Source organism: Cinclus cinclus, chromosome Z (assembly GCF_963662255.1).
Source record: "Cinclus cinclus chromosome Z, bCinCin1.1, whole genome shotgun sequence".
Lineage (NCBI taxonomy): Eukaryota > Metazoa > Chordata > Aves > Passeriformes > Cinclidae > Cinclus > Cinclus cinclus.
In genome coordinates, this window is record NC_085084.1 from 31812169 (window position 1) to 31832678 (window position 20510).

The 20510-nt window shown below is 37.9% G+C and overlaps 1 protein-coding gene across 5 annotated transcripts in view; it reads right to left on the bottom strand.

The window, feature by feature from the left end:
- Nucleotides 1-17592, bottom strand: part of LOC134057052 (3'-5' RNA helicase YTHDC2-like) — a 29535-nt gene extending 11943 nt beyond the window's left edge. Inside the window, exons 1-18 of one of the 5 annotated variants that reach the window (XM_062514058.1) lie at nucleotides 17412-17592; nucleotides 17090-17180; nucleotides 15414-15610; nucleotides 13472-13671; nucleotides 12663-12829; nucleotides 9742-9844; nucleotides 8430-8586; nucleotides 6514-6621; nucleotides 5285-5433; nucleotides 4775-4910; nucleotides 4259-4385; nucleotides 3939-4004; nucleotides 2825-3003; nucleotides 2553-2649; nucleotides 2384-2471; nucleotides 2211-2291; nucleotides 1191-1273; nucleotides 56-161 (exon numbers count right to left, since the gene is read on the bottom strand). In XM_062514058.1, the coding sequence (XP_062370042.1) occupies nucleotides 56-161; nucleotides 1191-1273; nucleotides 2211-2291; nucleotides 2384-2471; nucleotides 2553-2649; nucleotides 2825-3003; nucleotides 3939-4004; nucleotides 4259-4385; nucleotides 4775-4910; nucleotides 5285-5433; nucleotides 6514-6621; nucleotides 8430-8586; nucleotides 9742-9844; nucleotides 12663-12829; nucleotides 13472-13671; nucleotides 15414-15610; nucleotides 17090-17180; nucleotides 17412-17592 (2316 nt within the window). Of the gene's footprint in view, nucleotides 1-55; nucleotides 162-1190; nucleotides 1274-2210; nucleotides 2292-2383; nucleotides 2472-2552; nucleotides 2650-2824; nucleotides 3004-3938; nucleotides 4005-4258; nucleotides 4386-4774; nucleotides 4911-5284; nucleotides 5434-6513; nucleotides 6622-8429; nucleotides 8587-9741; nucleotides 9845-11541; nucleotides 11572-12399; nucleotides 12450-12662; nucleotides 12830-13471; nucleotides 13672-15413; nucleotides 15611-16438; nucleotides 16474-17089; nucleotides 17181-17411 lie in introns of those variants that run through there. The other 4 variants (XM_062514060.1, XM_062514059.1, XM_062514062.1 and 1 more) reach the window with 4 other exon arrangements.
- Between the last annotated feature and the right edge of the window lie 2918 nt (nucleotides 17593-20510).

Here is a 20510-nt window from a genome sequence, read left to right on the forward strand (position 1 = left end):
ATGGTCTGGTGATTTTGTATTTTTTAAAAGTTGCAACTTCTAAGTAAACACGAACCTGAAGTGGCATTCTTAGAAGTTCTGGAGTCTGAAATTCCAACATGTTCTCAAAACGGAGCCTGCTGAAGAGACGAAAACAGACTCCAGGCTGACAGCGCCCAGCCCTGGAAAATAAAATTAGTAATGTGAAAATTAGAATTTATTTCTTTTAAAAATCCGAACCAAACAAAAAACAACCTACACAGACTTAGAATGAAAATGCAGAAGAAGGTCTAAGAGAATGACTATCTTCTTGCTAAGAGGAAGTCCCTCATATTAGAAGTGTTTTCCAGTACATTAATTATTTTCGACACTGTGGAAATTTATATAATTTTATTATAAAAAATACTTCTAGTAATTATTATAATTTTAACCCTATACTGAAAAAATTGGAGAGAAAAAGTAGGACCTATCTAAATAAAGTGATGCAATTTTTTTGCTAACTTGAGATTAATCCAAATCTTGTCCGTCTTGTGCCATAAGGAATCTAAGTTGCAAACTTTATTTCTTCCTCCTCAAATTCCCCAGTCAGAAGTCTAGATGTAAATGGCAGAGTGAAGACCATACAACATGTGAATGAAGGAATAGAGAACGACAAGTGCTCACAATTCATGCTCAAAAACCTGGAAGATAATGACAACATCATGTCTCCAAAGAGGCATTTGTTGATATCTACACACAGCTTTCCAGCCCTCGCTCACTGTGCTGGGAAGAGTGTGACAAGAGTCTGTTAAGTCATTAATACTTTGGAGATGGTCAATCAGGAAACACTATTCAGTCACTTCAAAAAAAAGGATGCCAGGCTATCAATTAAAAACTAGCAGCATACAGTCTTTTAGCTGGAGACAAATTACTGTGGCTGTTGGTGCTACATGGCAGAAAGAGGAAGTAAGTTCATGGGGAACAACAACCTAGACCTAATATAAGTTCTGGGACATTCTTGAGTGCCACTTTTCTCTATCTTGAAAAATTACTCCAAGAAAATACATGCTGACTCTTAATTTACTGCAGAGAAGTATTAGCCATTGTTCAACATGATACTGCACTAGGCTAGAAACATTACCTACTGTGGCTGCTATAGTTTTGTACTTTACTCTTAACACAGGGGATGGTGGGTATCTGCAAAATAAAATTAAGTATGAAGCATTTATTACCTGCCTTTTCTCTGGATAGCACTTGCTTTTGAAATCCATACCATTTTTAGCATTGTAACACAACTCAGTGCATCAAACGACTTCTATAAAAGTAGAGCAAGGAACATAAAACCATGATTAACCATGACACATTAAATAGAAGTTATTAGTAAGCTTTTAACAGAAGTTCTTTAAAAAATAGAGAAAATAATCTGAACAAACACCAGCAGCTTCTGGCACAAAGGTATGCTCTGAAGTACTTCCTTTCAACTGAATTTATAATACATCTTTTGCATTATCTTTGTGCTACAGTTTCCTAAACTGAAGTTTTCTTCTGGTTGGAAGGTCATTTTGCATTAATAAAAGATGCGGACTGTACTTTGAACTACCACAAATCAGGAAAAAATAAGTTATTGTATTGATTAAAGTTTTCTTCTTCTTTGTCCCACTTGGAAATTACATTCTTATTTTCTTACATCTGAGGCAAAGTTACAGAAAAATTGTATTACCATGGGAATTTTAGAAATGTGTCATGTATCTCCCCTATGAAATCCAATTTCATTTTCAAAGACATATAATAGGTCTTAAACTACCTCATCATACTATCTCTCCTTTCCTTAATACGTAATTTGGGAATGGGCATTCAACACATCAGAAGCAATACTTAAAAACTGAATGGACTTGATTTGGACATGACACAATAATAGGACATAGGGAACTCCCAGTGCTGTCTTAAGTCTCAGGGAGATGGCAGTCTAAACAGGTGGACTGGTTTTAAAAAAAGCTAACAGAAACTGTAAATTTAAAAAAAAAATGCATCAACATTTCCATCTACAATAGTTTTTAGAAGGTTTAATAACAGCTAATTATTTACAGTGCTTGTCATAAAACGAAAGTCAAAACATCTCAGTGACATTTGTTACTTGACACGCACTAACTCTCAGCCTACTATAAAAAACAGCACTCTAAAATTTACCTATTCTGTATTACAGAATAAAGCTAGGAGGTTTACTTGTCACAGAAAATTTTAACCAATCATACCTCTTTCACCTTGCCTGAGTCAATAACAAATACAACATCATTGACTGTTATGCTGGTTTCTGCTATATTTGTAGAAAGAATCTGCAAATAAAACAATAAACAACCAAAACTATAGTTAAAAGCAAAGACAAAAGAGATTAATACAATATCTGACAAAGTCCTCTAAAACTCACTATTTTGCGCACACCAGGAGGTGGACTTTTAAGTACTCTCTTCTGATCCGAAGTCTGCATATTTGAATGAAGCATGAAAACCTGATATCTAATGCAAGACAAAGAGCAAAGTATTTTTAAAAGATGCTATGAAAACCTCACAGCTGTAGGAACTAGAGGCCTTCTTTACCTGTGAGCATTGTCAGCAAATCTCCTGTCATCAAAAAGAATACGGTCCTTCAGGCTAACTATCTCATCATATCCAGGGAGAAATATTAAAATTGCTCCTGAAAAAGAAGCGGGTTCACAGAGTTAAGCAATAAAATTCACTTAAATTATGTATTAGTACTGTGCAGACAAGCACTTGGAAGGTTTTGCCTATTTAGTGCTCCCAAAAGAAGGGCAGGCTTCATCAAAGGCTGAATGCACAGTTATTTACTGGGAGCGCATGTCTATACTTACCGGTCTCACAATTATGACAGATATTATAAAGTAAGTGCATAATGAGGTCCAGATCCACTTTTTCATCATCAAAACTGTGATGATAAGCTGTCAACAGCTCTCTGTCCTCTGCACTAAGGTCACTACCACTTGCTCGGACCAGGGAACTTTCATCCAGATTTCCAAACCCTGATGAAGCACTAAAATAGACAAATGTACAGACCAGAGTCAAGGCTGTTTGTTTCAGGTCTGCATTCAGCCACAAACTTACATCAACGCCAACAAGACTACTCCTTCCAAATCTTAATTTTAAAGTGTACCAGAACAGCACCTCCAAAATACTATTACTGTTCACTGATTTAAGTGTAATCCAACAAAGCATGAAACTTCAATTTTCAGCATAATTTTAATTTTCTTACTCTCTACTGAAACAAAGCCATAAGCAAAGTGTCAGAACTCAAAGTATACAGACAAGTACTTGTTTACCTGTTAAATAAGAAGTACTTAAAAGAAATGTATTTCCCAAATGTTTTTCTCCCATAAGCAGGTACTATGCAAACTGAAACTACAGTAAAAAGTGTTTTAAAAATACTGGTCTGTACAAAGTGATAACTGAACTATAAATGTAAATTATTCAGAAACCAAATCTTGAATAAGCTGGTGTAAATGCTACTTCTATTGAATTTCTTTGTGAATGGCTACTGTGTATAGACAACAATGTATAGATTAAAACACAAACGATTTCTTTCCTAAATAAGCAACTGAAATTAAAATGGTACTTGGTAGAATCAGTATCTCTGTCTGTTGATGTAGGTCACTACACTCATCCTTCCTAGACATATAATCATGATGGCAATGCCCACATCAAAACGATAATAATAATAATAATATGAAAGAAATCTACACGACTCTAACTACATTTATTCTAGGATCTGCACAAACATAATCACTGAAATGCATTGAATACAAACACGCTTTTTTTTTAAAGTGAGTGTTTTTGAAACATTCCTGGTCTCAAGTAAATCCCGCTATTTCAGACAGATTTAAAGGCATAAAAAGCTAAAAACTGTTCTGATTAGAAGACAAAATGCAACATTTACCTTCAACTGTTTCTTGCAAAGAAGTTTTAGCTTACCTGTAGGATTCCAACAGGTCAACAACCTCTGTTTGTCCAAAGCGCTTAGCCCAGTCTACAGCCATCCTTAAAGAGTACACAGAAATCTTTTTTAAACTTCTCACCTCAAAAGACACACAGCCTAAGACTCTGAAGTAAGAATCCACTTTATAATATCCAGAATACAATGTGATGAATAGAAGTTAGAAAATGCTTTGAATGCCAAAATTTACTATTGCTTACATAGTCTGTTAAGTTTTAACTAGTTTAAGTGTCACAGAAATTTCTTTCTCATTTGTATATTGACAAGCAAATCTATGTTTTGGTTTGTCTGTTTTTACCAGCCATTAGATGCTCTGCAGTGGATATTTGCTCCCATACTGATCAGCTGCTCTACTTGACTCAAAAATCCTCTCCCTGAAGCAATCATTAGTGCAGTCGCACTGGTTTCACTGTGCCTATAATCAACTGAAAATTACAAATAAATAAATAAACAAATAAACCAGCAAACCAAATAAAAACATTCTTACTTTTTCACCTAAATGTGGTATGAAGGTGGCTTACACAACTTTTAAAATCCAGGCCAGAGAGAACTTGTTTTCTGCCTTCATCCAAGCACTCAGTTCATGTGATTTTAATACTACTTTAGACACACTGTGACATCTGTTAATATTTCAAAACAAGTACAAACAAAAAATAACCAAACAATTCATTAATTCTGCTAATTCTATTCACTTTTCCAATAGGCATCAGAATTCAAACCTAACAACATTTGAAACTGGGCATAAAGCAGCCACAGAAATTCAAGTCATATTCTTAGTGGTTTTTTTTCTTATGTAATAGAATGATAGACTTACCACTGACATTTTCAGTTAAAATGAGATGGAACACCTGAGCAAAGGCATCAACATCTTTATGCAACCAGATGTCAGAAAGACAAGAATCCATTTCTTTTATTAACCATTGCTCAAGGCAACTCACATCTTTCTCAGTCTGAAGAGAAAAAATGGTATTGAAAGATGGATGTCTTCCAAGACTTATCTTTAGTCTCATATATTACACATGAAGAAACTGAACAGTTGCTTTTCCAAGTAACAATCAGAAATCCAGCATTCAGGTACCAGTTAAAGCATTGATTGTATCACATGCATGTACTTAAAGCAATAGCAGTTCTGCCATTTAAGGTGAAGAAAAGTTTGCAAACCATTTTAAGTGAAACACACACTTTGGCTAGAGTAGTTCATGATAATTAAAAAAAAAATCTATAAAATATGTTAATATCCTTCAAAAAATTCTACAGGTGTAGTATCTTCAGAAAACAGTTTAAGTAGATCTAAACATACCTCCCAACAAAAGGAAAAACTTACCAGTTGATTAAATACTGTGTCACCATCATCACCTAACAGACTACACTCTTCAGTTGCCCTTGGGACACGTCTTGGTCTCTGAGGTTCCAGCTTACTATTATCTTCTTGAGCAGAACACCACTCAGTAAGAGTAATTTGCTGTTTTTCTTCTACAATGCATAAAAGATTTCCATTAAAAAAATTATAGTCATCTGAATTATCCATTAATTTCAGGTTTTTTTAAAAAAAACCATCTAATCACAAAGCTAAAACTATTTGATCTCTTATTTAATCTAGAACATTATTACCAGTCCAATATAAATTCCATGATTAAGGGCACCCAAAGTGCACCACTGCAAACATCTGCTGTAAGAACAAGGTAAGAAATACCACTTGGTTGCTTAGCCCATTAAGCCTGCAACTTGCTGCATTCAAATGAGCTTCCTAAGTAATTTCTACACAGTTCTCAATCTAGATCTTTCTCCAGAGGTGAAATGCCAAAGAGCAGTGATATAACTTTTGCATGCAACAACTAATTTTTGTGTACAGGTAAAAGAAACAGTAGAAGCCATCATTGCCTCAACTGATCTTCTCTACCCATGGTGCTCAGCTCTGATCACTGATAAATACGTAGCTAGGATTGTATGCTACAGCTTTGAGGTTGGCCTTTTTTATTTTTTTTTTAATACTCACAAGAATCATTACTTTTAGATATCAGGAAAATTCTCAAATACTGTGATCAATATACCCAAATACTTACCAACTGAAAAGAACCCCTTATATTTGGTTCAAGTGTGTTACTGCTCCTTGACCTGAATATGTTAAATGCATCCATGTCTGAAGAATGCATTGAAAAATGTTAACAGTAGAAACAACTTCCATGCAAAATGTACAAAATCCTGCCTTTTCTAATGGCCGCACTTAAATGTCAGCATATTGTATCTTATGCTTCTAAAGTTTTCATGTGGGCAATGCTCCCACATGTATGTAATTTCACTTCATAATAATGAGGAAAAATATAACACTTATCAAGTGAAAGAAGTGAGAATATAACCACTGAAAGTAAAAAAAAAAATTTCAATCACAATTTATGTCAACCATGTAAATACAGAGTTCTAAAGATAGCTGCTGTCATCTCATCATGTCTCATTTAACAATCTGCAGAATTTTAACAGAGAATCACCTTCTTTGTTGTTCAGTCAATCAGTGAGACTCAATGTCAAGCCATAACAATTAACAAATCCACCAACCTTGCTGCTTCTCCTTTTTGTATTTTACCATCTCTTTGTTTGTATACCCAGTGCTTCGTAAAATGTCCTCCAAAAACATCTCTTTAACTTCAAAAGGTCTTCCTTGGACTAAAAGTAGAAATAATTCATGAAAGATTGGATAATCTCAAGATTAATTAGATAACCTCTTTGCTTTAAGAACATTAGCTCTAAAAATAGTTTTTATAGACAGGAAAGTCAATTAAACACACTTAGGGCTCAATTTAATTAATTATTATATTTCTTGGAAAGTCTTGTAAGAGTATCTTCATTTGAGTTTATTTTCTCTAAGCAATTGGGCCACAAAAAAAAAATCAAAAAGGAAATGCCAGATGCGTACCTTGTTTTTCATTAACCTCTTCCATTCTATCAACAATAGCAAGAGATATAAAAGAGACAATTATTTATTGTAACTTTATCAAATGAGAAGAGTCACTTTTGTTTAGGTGTACCAAAAAGAATTCACTCTGTCAACCACCCGAATTACTTCATATAAGAGCAATTAAGACAGTTTTAATGTAGGATCCCATGAGCAGAATGCCATGCCTGTATTCAACTACCTCCTTTCATGAGAAGTGTATCAGATGACTTCTCTCAATGTCCTCAATTAGCAGCCAATTTTGGCTTTCTTTACTGACTACTTCCCACAGTCTTTCTCTCTAACAACTTACCCCAATTTCTCTTTTAACATCACTGCTTTCTAGACCTTATTTATAGATATTAGACTATGTTTTTACACAGGAATAATTAGTATCCATTTTTGGTTCCATAGCAGACACTTATCAAAACTAAGGGCATATCACCTAGGACTTTTCTCTCCTTCAGAAAGAACAAGTTACAATTCACTACTTTTAGAAGCTGTCATGAAGGAAGTCTTCTAACACTGATCACAAACTCTGTGCTTTGCAGAAAACCACAACTAAAAAATGTCAGTTTCTGTGATCAGATTGTGTCAGCGACACTGCAGAAAAATCAAACCTTTTTCATCATATTAATAAAAAAAGTATCTAAACCCTTTTTTATTAGTTCCTAAATTGGCAAAATTGGAAAAAGCATCTTTTCAAGTGTAACTATCCTGTGAAGTCCTGTATGTGATATCAGTATAACCACTGTGGTAAACTGAAGAAAGAGATAGTAGTTAGAATTTCCAAAATAAATCTGTGATCTAAACGGAAGAAAGGCTGCAAAAAAGTAAATGGGAAAGCCACACAAAAATTACAATAATGCTTTTCTCCTCCAAAAAAAAACCCTGCCTAATATTAAAATCATGTGTAACTTCTAGATTCATGCCTCCAACAAGCTGCAAGCCTTATTTTCCTAGGCAACAATTCAAAACTGAAATCCAGAAGTCAATACTTTTATTTGTAAATTAAGAAAAAATTACTCTTTCTCAGGAGCAAGCCCTAAAATTAACCAAAGACTTAGGTAGAAAATTCTAAATGAAACAAAGAATCATAAGAGTAACACATAAACCCCAATTTGCCTAGGCTTGCATTTCTGAAATGGATACAGTTATCTGAGTTTTATCCAGTAACTAGTAACAATCTCTGAAGACAGAACCAGGATCCATCGGAATATACTAATGATATCACACTCTTGTAAATCCTAAGGTCTGTATTGCTATGCAGACCAGTTTTAAGAACCTTTTCCTCCTTGGACTGAACATGGAGGGGGCCAGGACACCCCTGCATTTACAGAATATCCACTGATAAAAACACTTCCCTCTGAGGTACATGCAAATACTAACAAACATGAGTAAACAAAGAACAACCACTGCTGGTAACTGTCAGTGTTATTTATCACCTGCCTTTACTCAGAATGTTTTGGTACACTTCAGTTAGGACCTATGAGTCTCAGGGCAGATACAATAAGATTCGGGAGTTTACTTAAGTACTTACTGTGTATTACTGGGCAACATCCAAAATACCTAACAAAGAGATCTGCATCTAGAGCAGCACTAGAAATAATTAGTTTCAAATCAGCATGGCTTTGCAACACATCTCTCAGTTTTATTAGCAAGAAGTCACTGAACCTATCCCTCTCATGGACTTCATCCTATATAAAAGGAAAGAAAACAACAACAAAAAAAGAACACGTTAACATCACAGATCCAAGATCATAACTTTTCACAAACACGATTTTTTTAAAAAACTAAAATATGTAATTTGGTGGTGCAATACAAAGGTATTAACATACTTAAGTTTATCATAATAAGGATTTTTTTTAAAAAACTATCCAAAAGTAAAAAATAACAAGCTTCAAAAAGTTTTATTAATTTATCAGAGCAGACTGCACTGTAATGCACAACCCACCACAGACCTTAATTTCAGAGATCTGAAACTTCTCTAATTCTTGCACTTGAATCTCATTTTCAAGATAATGCCACAAACTGCAAATCCAACAAATCTTATTTCAATAAAATTCTTTCACAACTGATAAAATAACTGTATGATACCACATAATGAGAAAAAAAAATAGATTTCTTGGATCCATTGAATCATGCATAAAGCTTATCATTAAGGCACATGTCTGATTAATCATCTTTGCCTATCTTCTGTTTAGTTTTATATTCTGAATGTATGAATCATGAACAAGATTTGCAGGCTGAAGCCAAGAATGCACAAACCATTCTTGTGCCTTCTTCTTCTTTGGTAAACAGACAGGCACCTAAAATTACCAATTTTTTTTTTCTGGTTTCAGCAGTGGAGAACTTGCAGTAAGTATTCTGGTTCCACTAACTTATCAAACTCCACAATAGGAAGTTCACATAATCATACACAAACACAATTAATTTGCTAGAAATTAGGCCACATTTTATGTTGAAAACATTGGGCAAACAAAGGGACTACAAACTTGGTACTGCAAAATCAAAAAAAATCAGAAATTTTGACACACTTGCATTGAACCATATCTAAGTAAGCCTTCCTAAGTCTTCTCGGCTGACAGAGGAAATTCAGAAAAATTTTTACCTCTGCCCTCCACAGTCACATCACAGCTCCAAAATTAACTGTTGACACAAATCTAATACAAGATGCTTAAAGAAAAACAAAACATAAAAATATGCATATTACAATTAAAAAAACAGTAACTCTTTAAAGTTAATTCAGATTCTAATGTTACAGAAACACCTTAAATGTCGACCAAATTAATACAGAAAACCAGGGTCTGATCTCCCACTGCTCCATCTCACATGAAATACAAGATCCTTACCACAATAATATGTGTCACGGTGGACAGGGCGCTGTCTCCTGCCATCAGTGTGCGAAGCAATATGCCATTAGTGCAAAAGGTTACCAGTGTCTTTGGAGAAACCCTAGTGAACAGTGAACAAAGATGCTTCTGCTTTTTTCACCATTTAAATACTGCTAGCTTTCCACTGTTTACTGAAAATTAAGGACTGAACAGCTCCTCACCAGAAGTGGAATCACAGTTCTGTCATCAAAGAGTTCATGCATACTATTTGTTTATAAACTATCCCTGTTCCCTAAGAGGTCCTAAGGATTCTTAGTGCTAACGTTCTAAAACTTCAGACAAGGGATTAATTAACAAGGGCATATTCCTTTTTTTTTTCTAAATTAATAAGTAAGTGAAACATAATCTTGAGAACCTCACCATGTTGTATTAATTTACTGGAAAATTTTGTGTAGACTGCCTTGAAAAAACAGGTTATAATTCTTCAGAATACCCTCAGATATAGTACTGGTATTTGTCTACATGTGGTAGATTGACCTTGGCTGAATGCCAGGCACCCACCCAGGCTGCTCTATCCCTCTCCTCCTCAGCTGGACAGGGAAGAAGGAATTCAACAAAAGGCTCAAGGGTCAAGGTAAGGACAAGGAGAGATCACTCACCAGCTACCATCACGGGCAAAACAGACTTGACTAGTGCAACCTGGCTTAGTGTACTACCAATTAAATCCAAGTAGGATAATGATAAATAAAATCAAATGCTACAACACCTCCCCCCACCCCACCCTTCTTCCCAGGTTTAACTTAAAATTTTCTCTAATTCCTACCCCTCAGTGTACAGGGGGATGTGGAGCAGATGGTCAATAGATGTGGGTAATTCACCACATCTTGTCTCTGCTGCTCCTTTCACCTCACAGTGGGGTTTTCTCACTCTTCACAAACTGCTCCAGTGCAGGTCCCTCCCAAGTGGCACAGTCCTTCAGGAACAGACTGCACCAACAACATGGGATCCCCATGGGTTCACAAGTCCCACTGGCAAAACTGCTCCAGTGAAAACTCTATTCTCTGTGGGGCCAAATGTCCTGTCAGGAGCCTGTTCCAGCACAGGCTTCCCACACAGTCACAACCTCCTTTGGGAAACCACATGTTCTTGAGATGGGGTCCTCCCCAGGCCACAGGTGGCTATGCACACCGCTGTGGACCTCCATGGGCTGCCAAGAACATCCTGCCTCACCATGGGCTGCAGAGGGATCTCTGCTCTGGCACCTGGAGCACCTCCTGCCCCTCCTTTGGCACTGACCTTGGTGTTCACAGAACAACTCCTCTCAAATATTCCCAATCCCCTCTTTGTACTGCTGCACAGATTTTCTTCTCAAACGAGCTGTTCCAAAGCCACACTCATTGCTGACAATGGGCTCAACCTTGGCTACAGGTGAGTCTCTCTTACAGCCAGCTGGTAGGCTTTGGTGGACACGTGGAAAGCTTCTTCCCACAAAAACCCCTCATGACCAAAACTTTGCCATAGAAACCCAATAGACTATACTTGACCGCATCTCAACTAAATCAGCTGAACCTTTTCAAATGCTTTGATTTGTCAAGAATCTAAAATTCTTTAGAAGTACCTGCTACCTGTGGTGGTGCTAGCTGTGCAAGTAAAAATAGCAATTACTTCTTCCAACATTGACACTTTAAGTACTGAAAACTTAAAAGAAAAAACTGTAAAGTACTATACAAAGGAACACACATATATATGTATTTCAAGTCTGGAATTCTTCATTCACTTCAAAAATACTCTTACATGTTGAATTCATGGAACACATACCAGATGGAAGTGCTTTACTTTTTTAATCTCTACTCTTCTCTCTTTTTCATCAGCCTTCTAGAAATCACCACTACTGTCTAATACACTAAAAGATAAAAAAACAGATTTCTGTGTTACTGCAAACACAGTCCATCCAACACTTTTTGCCAAGATGGAAACATTGCCATCTCTCCCTTCTGCTCTTTCTCAAGTGAACTCTTTGGTTCTTCTGCAACTGCTTCCAATAATTCTTCTGTCTGACCTATACTTTGCTTTTTTTTCATCCAGCATAATTCTTCCACATAATAAGCCACCTCACTTGCAATTCATCTTTACTTCCTGCTCTAATTGATTAATAGCCTTGTGACCTTTGGTATACGTATCAAAATTCTTTTAACTTGGCTCTGCAGTTCAAGGGCATTCATTTTCATTAGAAATGTACTATCTCCATGCATATAAGCAACATGACCAGCCGTACCTTTTGCCATCTTCTTCTCACTTGTATCTCAACTGCTGCCCATGCCTGAAAATCCCCCTATTTACACAACTCAAAGATTTTAGAAACCACACACAGTCTTTAGACTCTCACCCATCCCTGCCCTGTTTCAGGAGCAAATTCCTCAGGTCATCTAGAATTTCCACTTTTGCTTTAAACATAAAAGATGAAACAGAGAAAATTTAACCCAGAGTAGGTGGATAATGCTCAACATCATTGTCCACTTTCCAATTTTGTTGTTTTCCCTTTTCTGTGCCCTGTCAACTCTCCCTACATAGCTTTGGTCACAGCACGCTGGTCTTCCCACGTATTTTCAAAGCTTGCAGAACTTTTAGAATTATCTATGTCAAAAGTAGAAAGGACAAGGATATCCACACACATACTTGCTAGAAGAAATCAAGAGAAAGCGCCTGCAGTTCAGTTCTGTAGAACAACTCACTGCATGAAACTGCAAAATACAGGAGGAAAAACCATCCTTTTCAACTCTTAAAACATTCATTACCCAAAATAACACATCTTACTTATACTTTACACAGTGGTATTTTACTAGGCTGTATCCAAGTACACTGCAGTTTAAATAATCACATGACTAATGACACAAAACACCAATACCAGATCAACCGACTTTAAGAAATGTCATCAGTACCTGCTTTCTAATCGGATCTGATAACCAATTGTCTGGCCAATCTTTTCTCTTCTCTCTGCTGCCATTCTTTCAGCCACAGCAAGTGCTGCCAAGCGTCTTGGCTGAGTGCAAAATATACGGCAGGGAATTCCATTTTTGTGACAGTCATCAAGAATAAACTGGGGGATCTGTAAAGAAGTGGTTTACATTTACTTTTGACAGACTCAAAACATTTTTTATCACAATGAAGAAATTTAACTACACCTCAGTGTCACATTTTGCAAAATTACTCACAATAGACTTCTCATTGCAAATGTACCTGAAGTGGCAAAAAAGGCCATAAAAATCAATTTCTGCTATTAAGTTTAATCCCTTTCACACAAAACACAACAACTAAAACAAAAATGAAAACAAAAAACCCAACCAACTAACTAAAAGTTGAAGCTTCTCTCTTCTGCTCCAGGGAAACCTCTAAAAACCCCTGTAGATAATCTTTCACTCTAACACAGTCATCTTCTGAAGCTAGGAACTAGCTTCAGAAGGAAAAGGGTATACAAAACTGTATGGAATTTCCTTTCAATATTATTTTAATGAAAAACTGATATCCATCAGATAATTGTGCAGAATAATTTATGCTTTTAATATGTATCTGCTGGCTTACCATTGCAAAAGCATAAAAGTTAACTGAAATACTAGATTTTGAACCAGATAGAAAGCAAAAGCCTTAACACTAGAATAAAAAAAATATTCCTTATTACAGAAATGTTACAGATTTGGCGTCAGTTTGGTATAAATGCTGTTATGTTTTTTGTTCCATTAAAGAAACGTACTTGAGTAGTTTTTCCTGATCCAGTCTCTCCTACAATTAAAACAACTTTATGGTCCTTTATTATTTTAATAATTTCTTCCTGTTTTTCAAAGACTGGTAGTGATTGCCTGAAGGAATCAAACTCTGATTCCCCTCTTTTCACTGGAACCTGGGGGGTACCATCACTAAGTCGTCCACTTGTCTTGTTCACTTCTTTGTTTTCTGTGAAAAGAAATCAATAAATTATAAAGGAAGGTCACTGAAACACTGTCTAAAAGTGTACTTAAAAATGAACACTCCTGATTTTATTAGCATCCCTGTCGATAAAGCGAGAAACCGATGACATATTTAGAAGTGATTTTCATGGTAACACATACTGTTATGGTGCTTGAAATAGATACAGGATAAAGGATTATAGATAAAGGATTTTTTCCTTTCATAGAAATTTTGAACACAACTGAATTATCACAGTGCATTGCTCAAGTTAAAAAAGGCATGAAAAGCTTAAAGAGAAATACAAACTAAATCAGAGAAAAAAAGTATTGGGCTTTGCATCTGTTTACAGATTCCCATCTCAAGAGTTTAACCACAGAGTTAAACATTTAAGTTATTCCAAACTGACAAGCGTGCTTTCCAACAAAAAAACAACTTTACTGTGATGCATATGCCTTCTTTCACTTATTGGTCTTTCAAGATCTCCTTTCAGTCAATCTTACACAACCTAATAGCCTAGTCCATAAGATTTGTTTAAACAGGTACTAATAGAAATATGATGTATCCGGCCCTGAAGCCACACAGCAGTGTGATGTATCAGAAAGCAATGCATAAGTAGCTAAAAAACCTGCAGCCTTCTGAGGAGGCTACTTTAATGTTAGTATGTTAAATGCTACTCTGTAATTCCTTAATAATTATTTTCCAGAAGAACGAGAAGCTCACTGCAAACACTATGTTAATGCAATTATATAGGCATAATGCAATTATTTAATGCAATTAACAGATTCACGTACTAAATTACAAACACTGTTTTACCAAGACAGACACAGACTAACGGATCAAAAGAGCCAAGGACCATTCTGGAGACGTAAAGACAAATTTTACACTATTCATTAATTTATACCCTACATCCCTAAGAAATTGGTTTTTGGTACTTTTATTATAATTTCCCTCTGTTCACTAAATAATCCTATCAAACAAATGAAGCAACTGAGAAAAAAAAAACTAGCAAAGGAAGCACTTACAGCACAAACACAATGAATCAGAAATATCCATTTAAACAAGGCATACTGCTATGTTCTCTGTTTACTACACCCAGCTTTGTACACAGAAACACAACATAACTTTTACAAGCATAATTGTTAAAGCAACATCCATGTTAAAAGCATTGTTTAAAAAACGCATCTTACATCAGAAGTTTGTCTTCCAGAGAACTTTATACATGTTAGAAATCAAGTAGTGTATATAATAGGCTGAGTTTACTTAATAACTCTTGGAGACTGAATCTATTTTAGACGACAAAATAAAATAAGAATTCCTTATTTTATCAAGGACATGGATTCCTAAAAGTGAAACAGCCACTCTCATTTTCCCTTAAGGGTATTCTTACTCAGAGTGATGGTAACACTTGTCTCTTTAATCTTACCCCATAGAACTTGCAGGAATCCACATTCCACAAATGTATCAAAAAAAAAAATCTGGCTGAAATTGGCTCAAAGAATCAAAATTAACTTGATACAGGGGAGACATTGCAATATGGGTGACATGACTGCCTGAGCATCCTATGACACCGGTTTTAAAAGACCTATATTAACAATTAAAAGCCAAGAAATGTTATTAGTTTTGTTTGGAAAGGAGAGTGTCAGTTATGACAGAAGAAGAGACAGAAGATACAGGGGTTTGTTTTGGGGTTGTTTTTTTCTTAGTAGCGTAGATTGGCAAGTCCACATCACAAAACACACTGAACATACCATATTCAACAGCATAGGCATTTCCTCGTTCTGTCTTTGGTAGAAGTTCTGTCTGTTCTTTATTTGTGACAGGAAAATTCTGAATTAAAGTACGAACAATGCGTTTTGTACCAGGAGTTAAGGCACAAGTCATTACTGCACGTTTTAGTTCTAATCCATCTTTTTTTCTTACAGTTAGGTATCGATTTGCTCCTTTTCTGGAAGAAAGAAAAAAAAAAGGCATTTCAGGAATAAGCAAACTAGTTACCTCCATGCAATGATCTTTGACAATAATTCTTTCAAGACGACTTTCAGCTTATTTTCAAATATAATGTCACAACTAGAATCCTCCAAATAATGTCCTAAGTAGCATAATGCAACACTCACAATAGTCATCATCAAAAGCACCTTCCATTCATGTGAGGTAGTGCATGACAAACACTGCAAACATTGGAAGACTACACCCTGGTAATCACTGCATTTTTCTCCCAAATTTGTCTCCCAAAACAGCCAGCTCTACCAATCATTTTATCAGTCAATACTGAGAGTTATGACACCAAACTGATTTTAGGACTAACTTGAAAGTTAAAGAAGTTAAAAGTCAACGAATAGGCAGAATAGACAAAAAAGCTCCCTGCTAGTGGCATTCCAAGCTTTAACAAAATCCAGTAAAACATTATCAGATCTCAAGCTTTTCATTATCAAAGATTATGTAGATTGAGACAAAACACTTAACCGTAACACTGTACTTCTTCTCAGACTGAACTCTTGACACCAAAATGCAAAGAACTGCTGTAAATGTATTTGAAACTGAATTTACTTCTGCCTGGGCTACAACCAACATGTCAATTTCAAAACAACTTCCCAGGGTAAGAACAGAAGGTCACAGTAAGAGCCCAGTGACCTGTCCCTGGCAGGGGTGGAAGACTGGTGCAGGTACACAGGTGCTGGCAAGGGCAACCTCTGTGATGAGAGGCACAGCCACCTCCAGCAGCCCCTGGTGAAAAGGACTCTGTCCTCTTTACATCCTCATTTCAAATACTTACATACACTGTTGAGACCCCCCTGAGCCTTGTCTTCTCCAGGCTGAAAAGTCCTAGCACTCCGGCCCTTTCTGCATAGAGGAGATGCTCCATCCCCTTCACCAGGTTGTTGGTCCTCCCCTGAACTCTCTCCAGCCTAGGTCTCTGTCCTCCTGGTGATCTCAGCCCTGGACAGACACAACACTCTCGGTGTAGCCTAAACAGTGCTGAGTAGAGGTGAAGGATGACCTCCCTCTGCCTGCAGCAACACTTGAACCCTCTCCTATGCTTCCCAACAGAAGCATTCTTTTGAACATGCTACTCTAAGTTACACTTGAGCTATCAACACAAGAGATTCTATGCAAAACCTTTGAAAACACAGTGCAGGGAAATAAAAACCAGGAAGGATCTTTGTGGGAAGTGTTTTTTATGCATGTGAAGTCCTCAAAACTGCATCACAAACTAGCAACACCATGTGTTTTTTAACTCAGACATCAAACAAAGCACAGAGGCACTTACTTTTAAATACACTTTATAAAGTTTCTTCTCTAGTACCACTCCCCACAACACTGCAGGACAAGCTAAAAATACAGATAGTTTCAACACTGATAACGAAATCTCATAAATTTACACCAAAAAGAGAAATAATACATAAAAATAAAGAGTCAAATTTACCCTTTACTTTTCGATATCAGTCCAAGAGAATGACAGAGCCGGTGAACAAACGCTCTTTCCTTTCTAGTGAAAGAAGACGGAAATTCCATTTCTGGAAAGATAATTTAAAAAATAAAAACCCGAGCATAAAGCCTCAACAGGCAGTATCCCTGGCGTGTGACCTCGGTGCCGCGAGTTTATCAGTCCCCAAGCCTCGCCGTGCGCAGCGGGACTGGCGGCAGCGCTGTCCCCTGGCCCCGTAGGGGACGGAGATGCCCCAGCCCGGGAGAGCCCGCGGGCCCGGCTGCCTGCCCGCCCCTCGCCGGGCCGCTCCCCCACGCACCCGTGTCCTCGCCATAGCGGAACCGCTCCAGGGCGACGTTCACCGCGATTTCCACCTCCTCGTCCACACGGATATCCCTCAGACCTTTGCCGCCTCGGCCGCGGCCCGGCGCGGCGGGAGCGCCCGAGCCCGCTGCGCCCCCGCCGTGCTTCCGCGGCGGGACGTTCCCGGGCCGCGACATGGCTCCGCCACGGAGCGGGAACTCCGTGGGGACAGGCGGGGACGGCAGGCGCGGCCCCGGGGCGGCGGCGGTGGCAGCGACGAACAGCAGCGACAGCGGCAGTGGCAGCAGTAGAGCCGGGCGGGCGCGGCGTCGTGACGTAACGTGATGTGACGTGAGTGACGTGACGTGCGTGACGTGCGCCCGGCGCCGGGCGGTAGCGGGAGGCGGAGCCGCCCTGCGAGCCGCGGGAGTGTTGGTGCGCTGTAGTGTAGGGCCGCAGTCGGCCGTGAGTGAGGAAACAGCGCTGATACATGTCAGGTCACGAATCCTGCGATTTCATTGAATGACGTTCAGCGTAGGTGCTAATATCGCAGTCCTCGGTGTTGTTGTTTTGAGCGTTTAACGGAATCGTCAAATTTTCCTTTCTCTCTTTTCCGGCTTTATTTCTCTCCTTTCTTACGTCTTGCTAAAGTGTGGGTGGCTATCATATTCTAGCCTTTGCTCTCTACCAAGCTCTGTGGTGAGGCCTGGCAGGTTGTTAGTTGCAAAACTTGAGAGCTTGTTAGCCAGCACTTACACAGTTATATAGAAGTGCTAGAAGAGCCAGTTGCTGGATTTTAGGTGGCTGTATAGTAAAAGAATAAAAGTCGTGGACTGGCGTCTTTGCTCAAGTGAACAAAATCAACAGCGAGCATCATGTTATAAATTAGAAATTAAAAGTGTCGATATTCAGCAAAATTTAAATTGCTTTATTTGATACAGACAGAGCAAGCTGCGCTGGGAACGTGAGGGGTCACCGCCCACTCCACACTCCTTCAAACCTTGGTTGGCAGCCTCTTCTTATAGTATGGTCTTTCATTGTAATCAATAATTTTTGGGTTTTTGCTGTCATAGTTTTGACAGGTAAGCAGTGGTGGTCGAATAAACATCTGCATGATATCTGTATGATATCGAATAAATATCTGTATGATAGTCAGTCTCATAGATGACCATCTGCTCTTGGTAGATAAAAACCACCAAAAGTCGGGAAGTCTGGTTTTCTGTAGATCAAACAAAGGCAGGAAATGTGATTTTGCAAAATCTATCAGACTATTAGAAAGTCTGATTTTGCAAACTGGTAGTAGATACAACTTACTTAGAAAACATAATGTTCATAACAAGAATTTAAACAGAATTATTTAATCATATATGTTTTCCTCTATCTAGTGTCCATGCTTCACTTCAGACCTTAGTATTCTGGTTTATACAAACCCAATGCTTTTATGATTAACATGAATCTTTTATCAATTATCAAAACCATGTCCCCAGCCAAATGGCTGTGAGATGGTCAGATAGGGAAGTTTTCTTAACAGCTTGGCAATCCAAATGGGACCCTAGGCCACCATCTTCACAGCCCCCCTTCTTCAAATATTCAGCTTCTGTGGAGTTTAGGGGGAGCTGTGTGAGTTCACCTGAGATCTTTGAGACAGGGGGGATGCAAAGAATGAATGGTAAAATTCCCCAAGCGTATTCCACATAAACTATAAGGGCCTCAAATAATTTTTAATAAATTTCTTAAATTATTTCATACTTTTTCTTCCTGTAGTATTGTGTACATAGTTGGTGAAAATTAGGTTAATGTGTTGATTATGGGTGCACAGCCTGATGAGCAAAAGGCACACATAAAGGGTTTTTAGGGTCTCTCCCAAGTTGCACAAGGGACTGAGGTTGCCTGTAAGGTGTGCAGGGAGACTGAGATCTCTCCTAAAGCATATGGAGGCTGCAGTCCCCTCTAAAGCATGCAGGGGGTTTGGAGTCCCTTGGAAGGCATGAAGGGACTGGGATCCCTCATATGGCCTGCAGAGGTGTTGAGGTTTAGGATCAGCTGTTGAACAGGGGTCAGTCAGTTCTAAATACCAGGCAAAAGCTATTCAGAACAGATGGTTTGTGATAGCTGCTGCTTTTCAGCAACTGGAGTGGGGGAGATGATTATTCAGATGCCCAAATCCAGAGTGCCACAGATGGGTGTCACAAGGCTCCAAGAGTGCTGATCCCAGAGAAGCCATTGGGAGCTCCAGGGAGAGTTCTGTCAGTGCCCAGTGAGTTTTCACCAGCCTGTAGCCATCCAGGGGAAGGGACAATCCATGTCAGACTGTACCCATATCCATAGCAGGTTTCTGAGGTGAACTGCCCATATCCCAACATTGCTGTGTGAATATTGGCTGATGATTGGCTAATTAAACTTGGTATAGCAAGAAAAGATTGATAGGAGAGTTGTTTAAGCATTTTAAAAGATTAAGTAGGAAACTATTTAAAAACCTGTGCTGTATCACGTGGAAGCAACAGTGTTTTAGTGTATGGTGATTCCTTCAACACATTTCAAGAGTTATTTTTCAGCTAATTGCCAGATGGTGCATGGATGGATCATGTCTCTGGAAGGCACACACACTGAAAGACTTGTTCACGCTAGATTGCTGCTGTGTGCACATAGAGTCTCTTCAAAGTGGGGGACACACAAAGATCTAATGTAGAGGTATGCTCATCTTCAAACCATGTGCCGTTTGTGACCACTGGAATTGATTGTTGTGGTGTAAATTTGAAATACCATGCCAAAAGGAGCTTCTTCAGAAGGTATGCTGAAATGCTGCTTTATTTTTTTTCTATGTGTATGACTAGCACTTACTTGTAATGGTGGTAATTCTGTGTATATGTCAAAAAGTAGTTATAAACCCCTATTTTTCTACATGTACCTGTATTTTAAGTGAAGAGGATGATAAATATGCAAATAATATTCAAAGACTATCAGAATATGGAGAACTCTTGCAGTTGTCTGGTAAGATTTGCTATTCATAAACAAAGGGCATTCTCAGTGGCTGGTTTATTGGCATGGTCACAGGAGCAAGAAATCTTCTTTGTATTCAAAATAATATTATGTCTATTAACTTGGAGAATTCTGT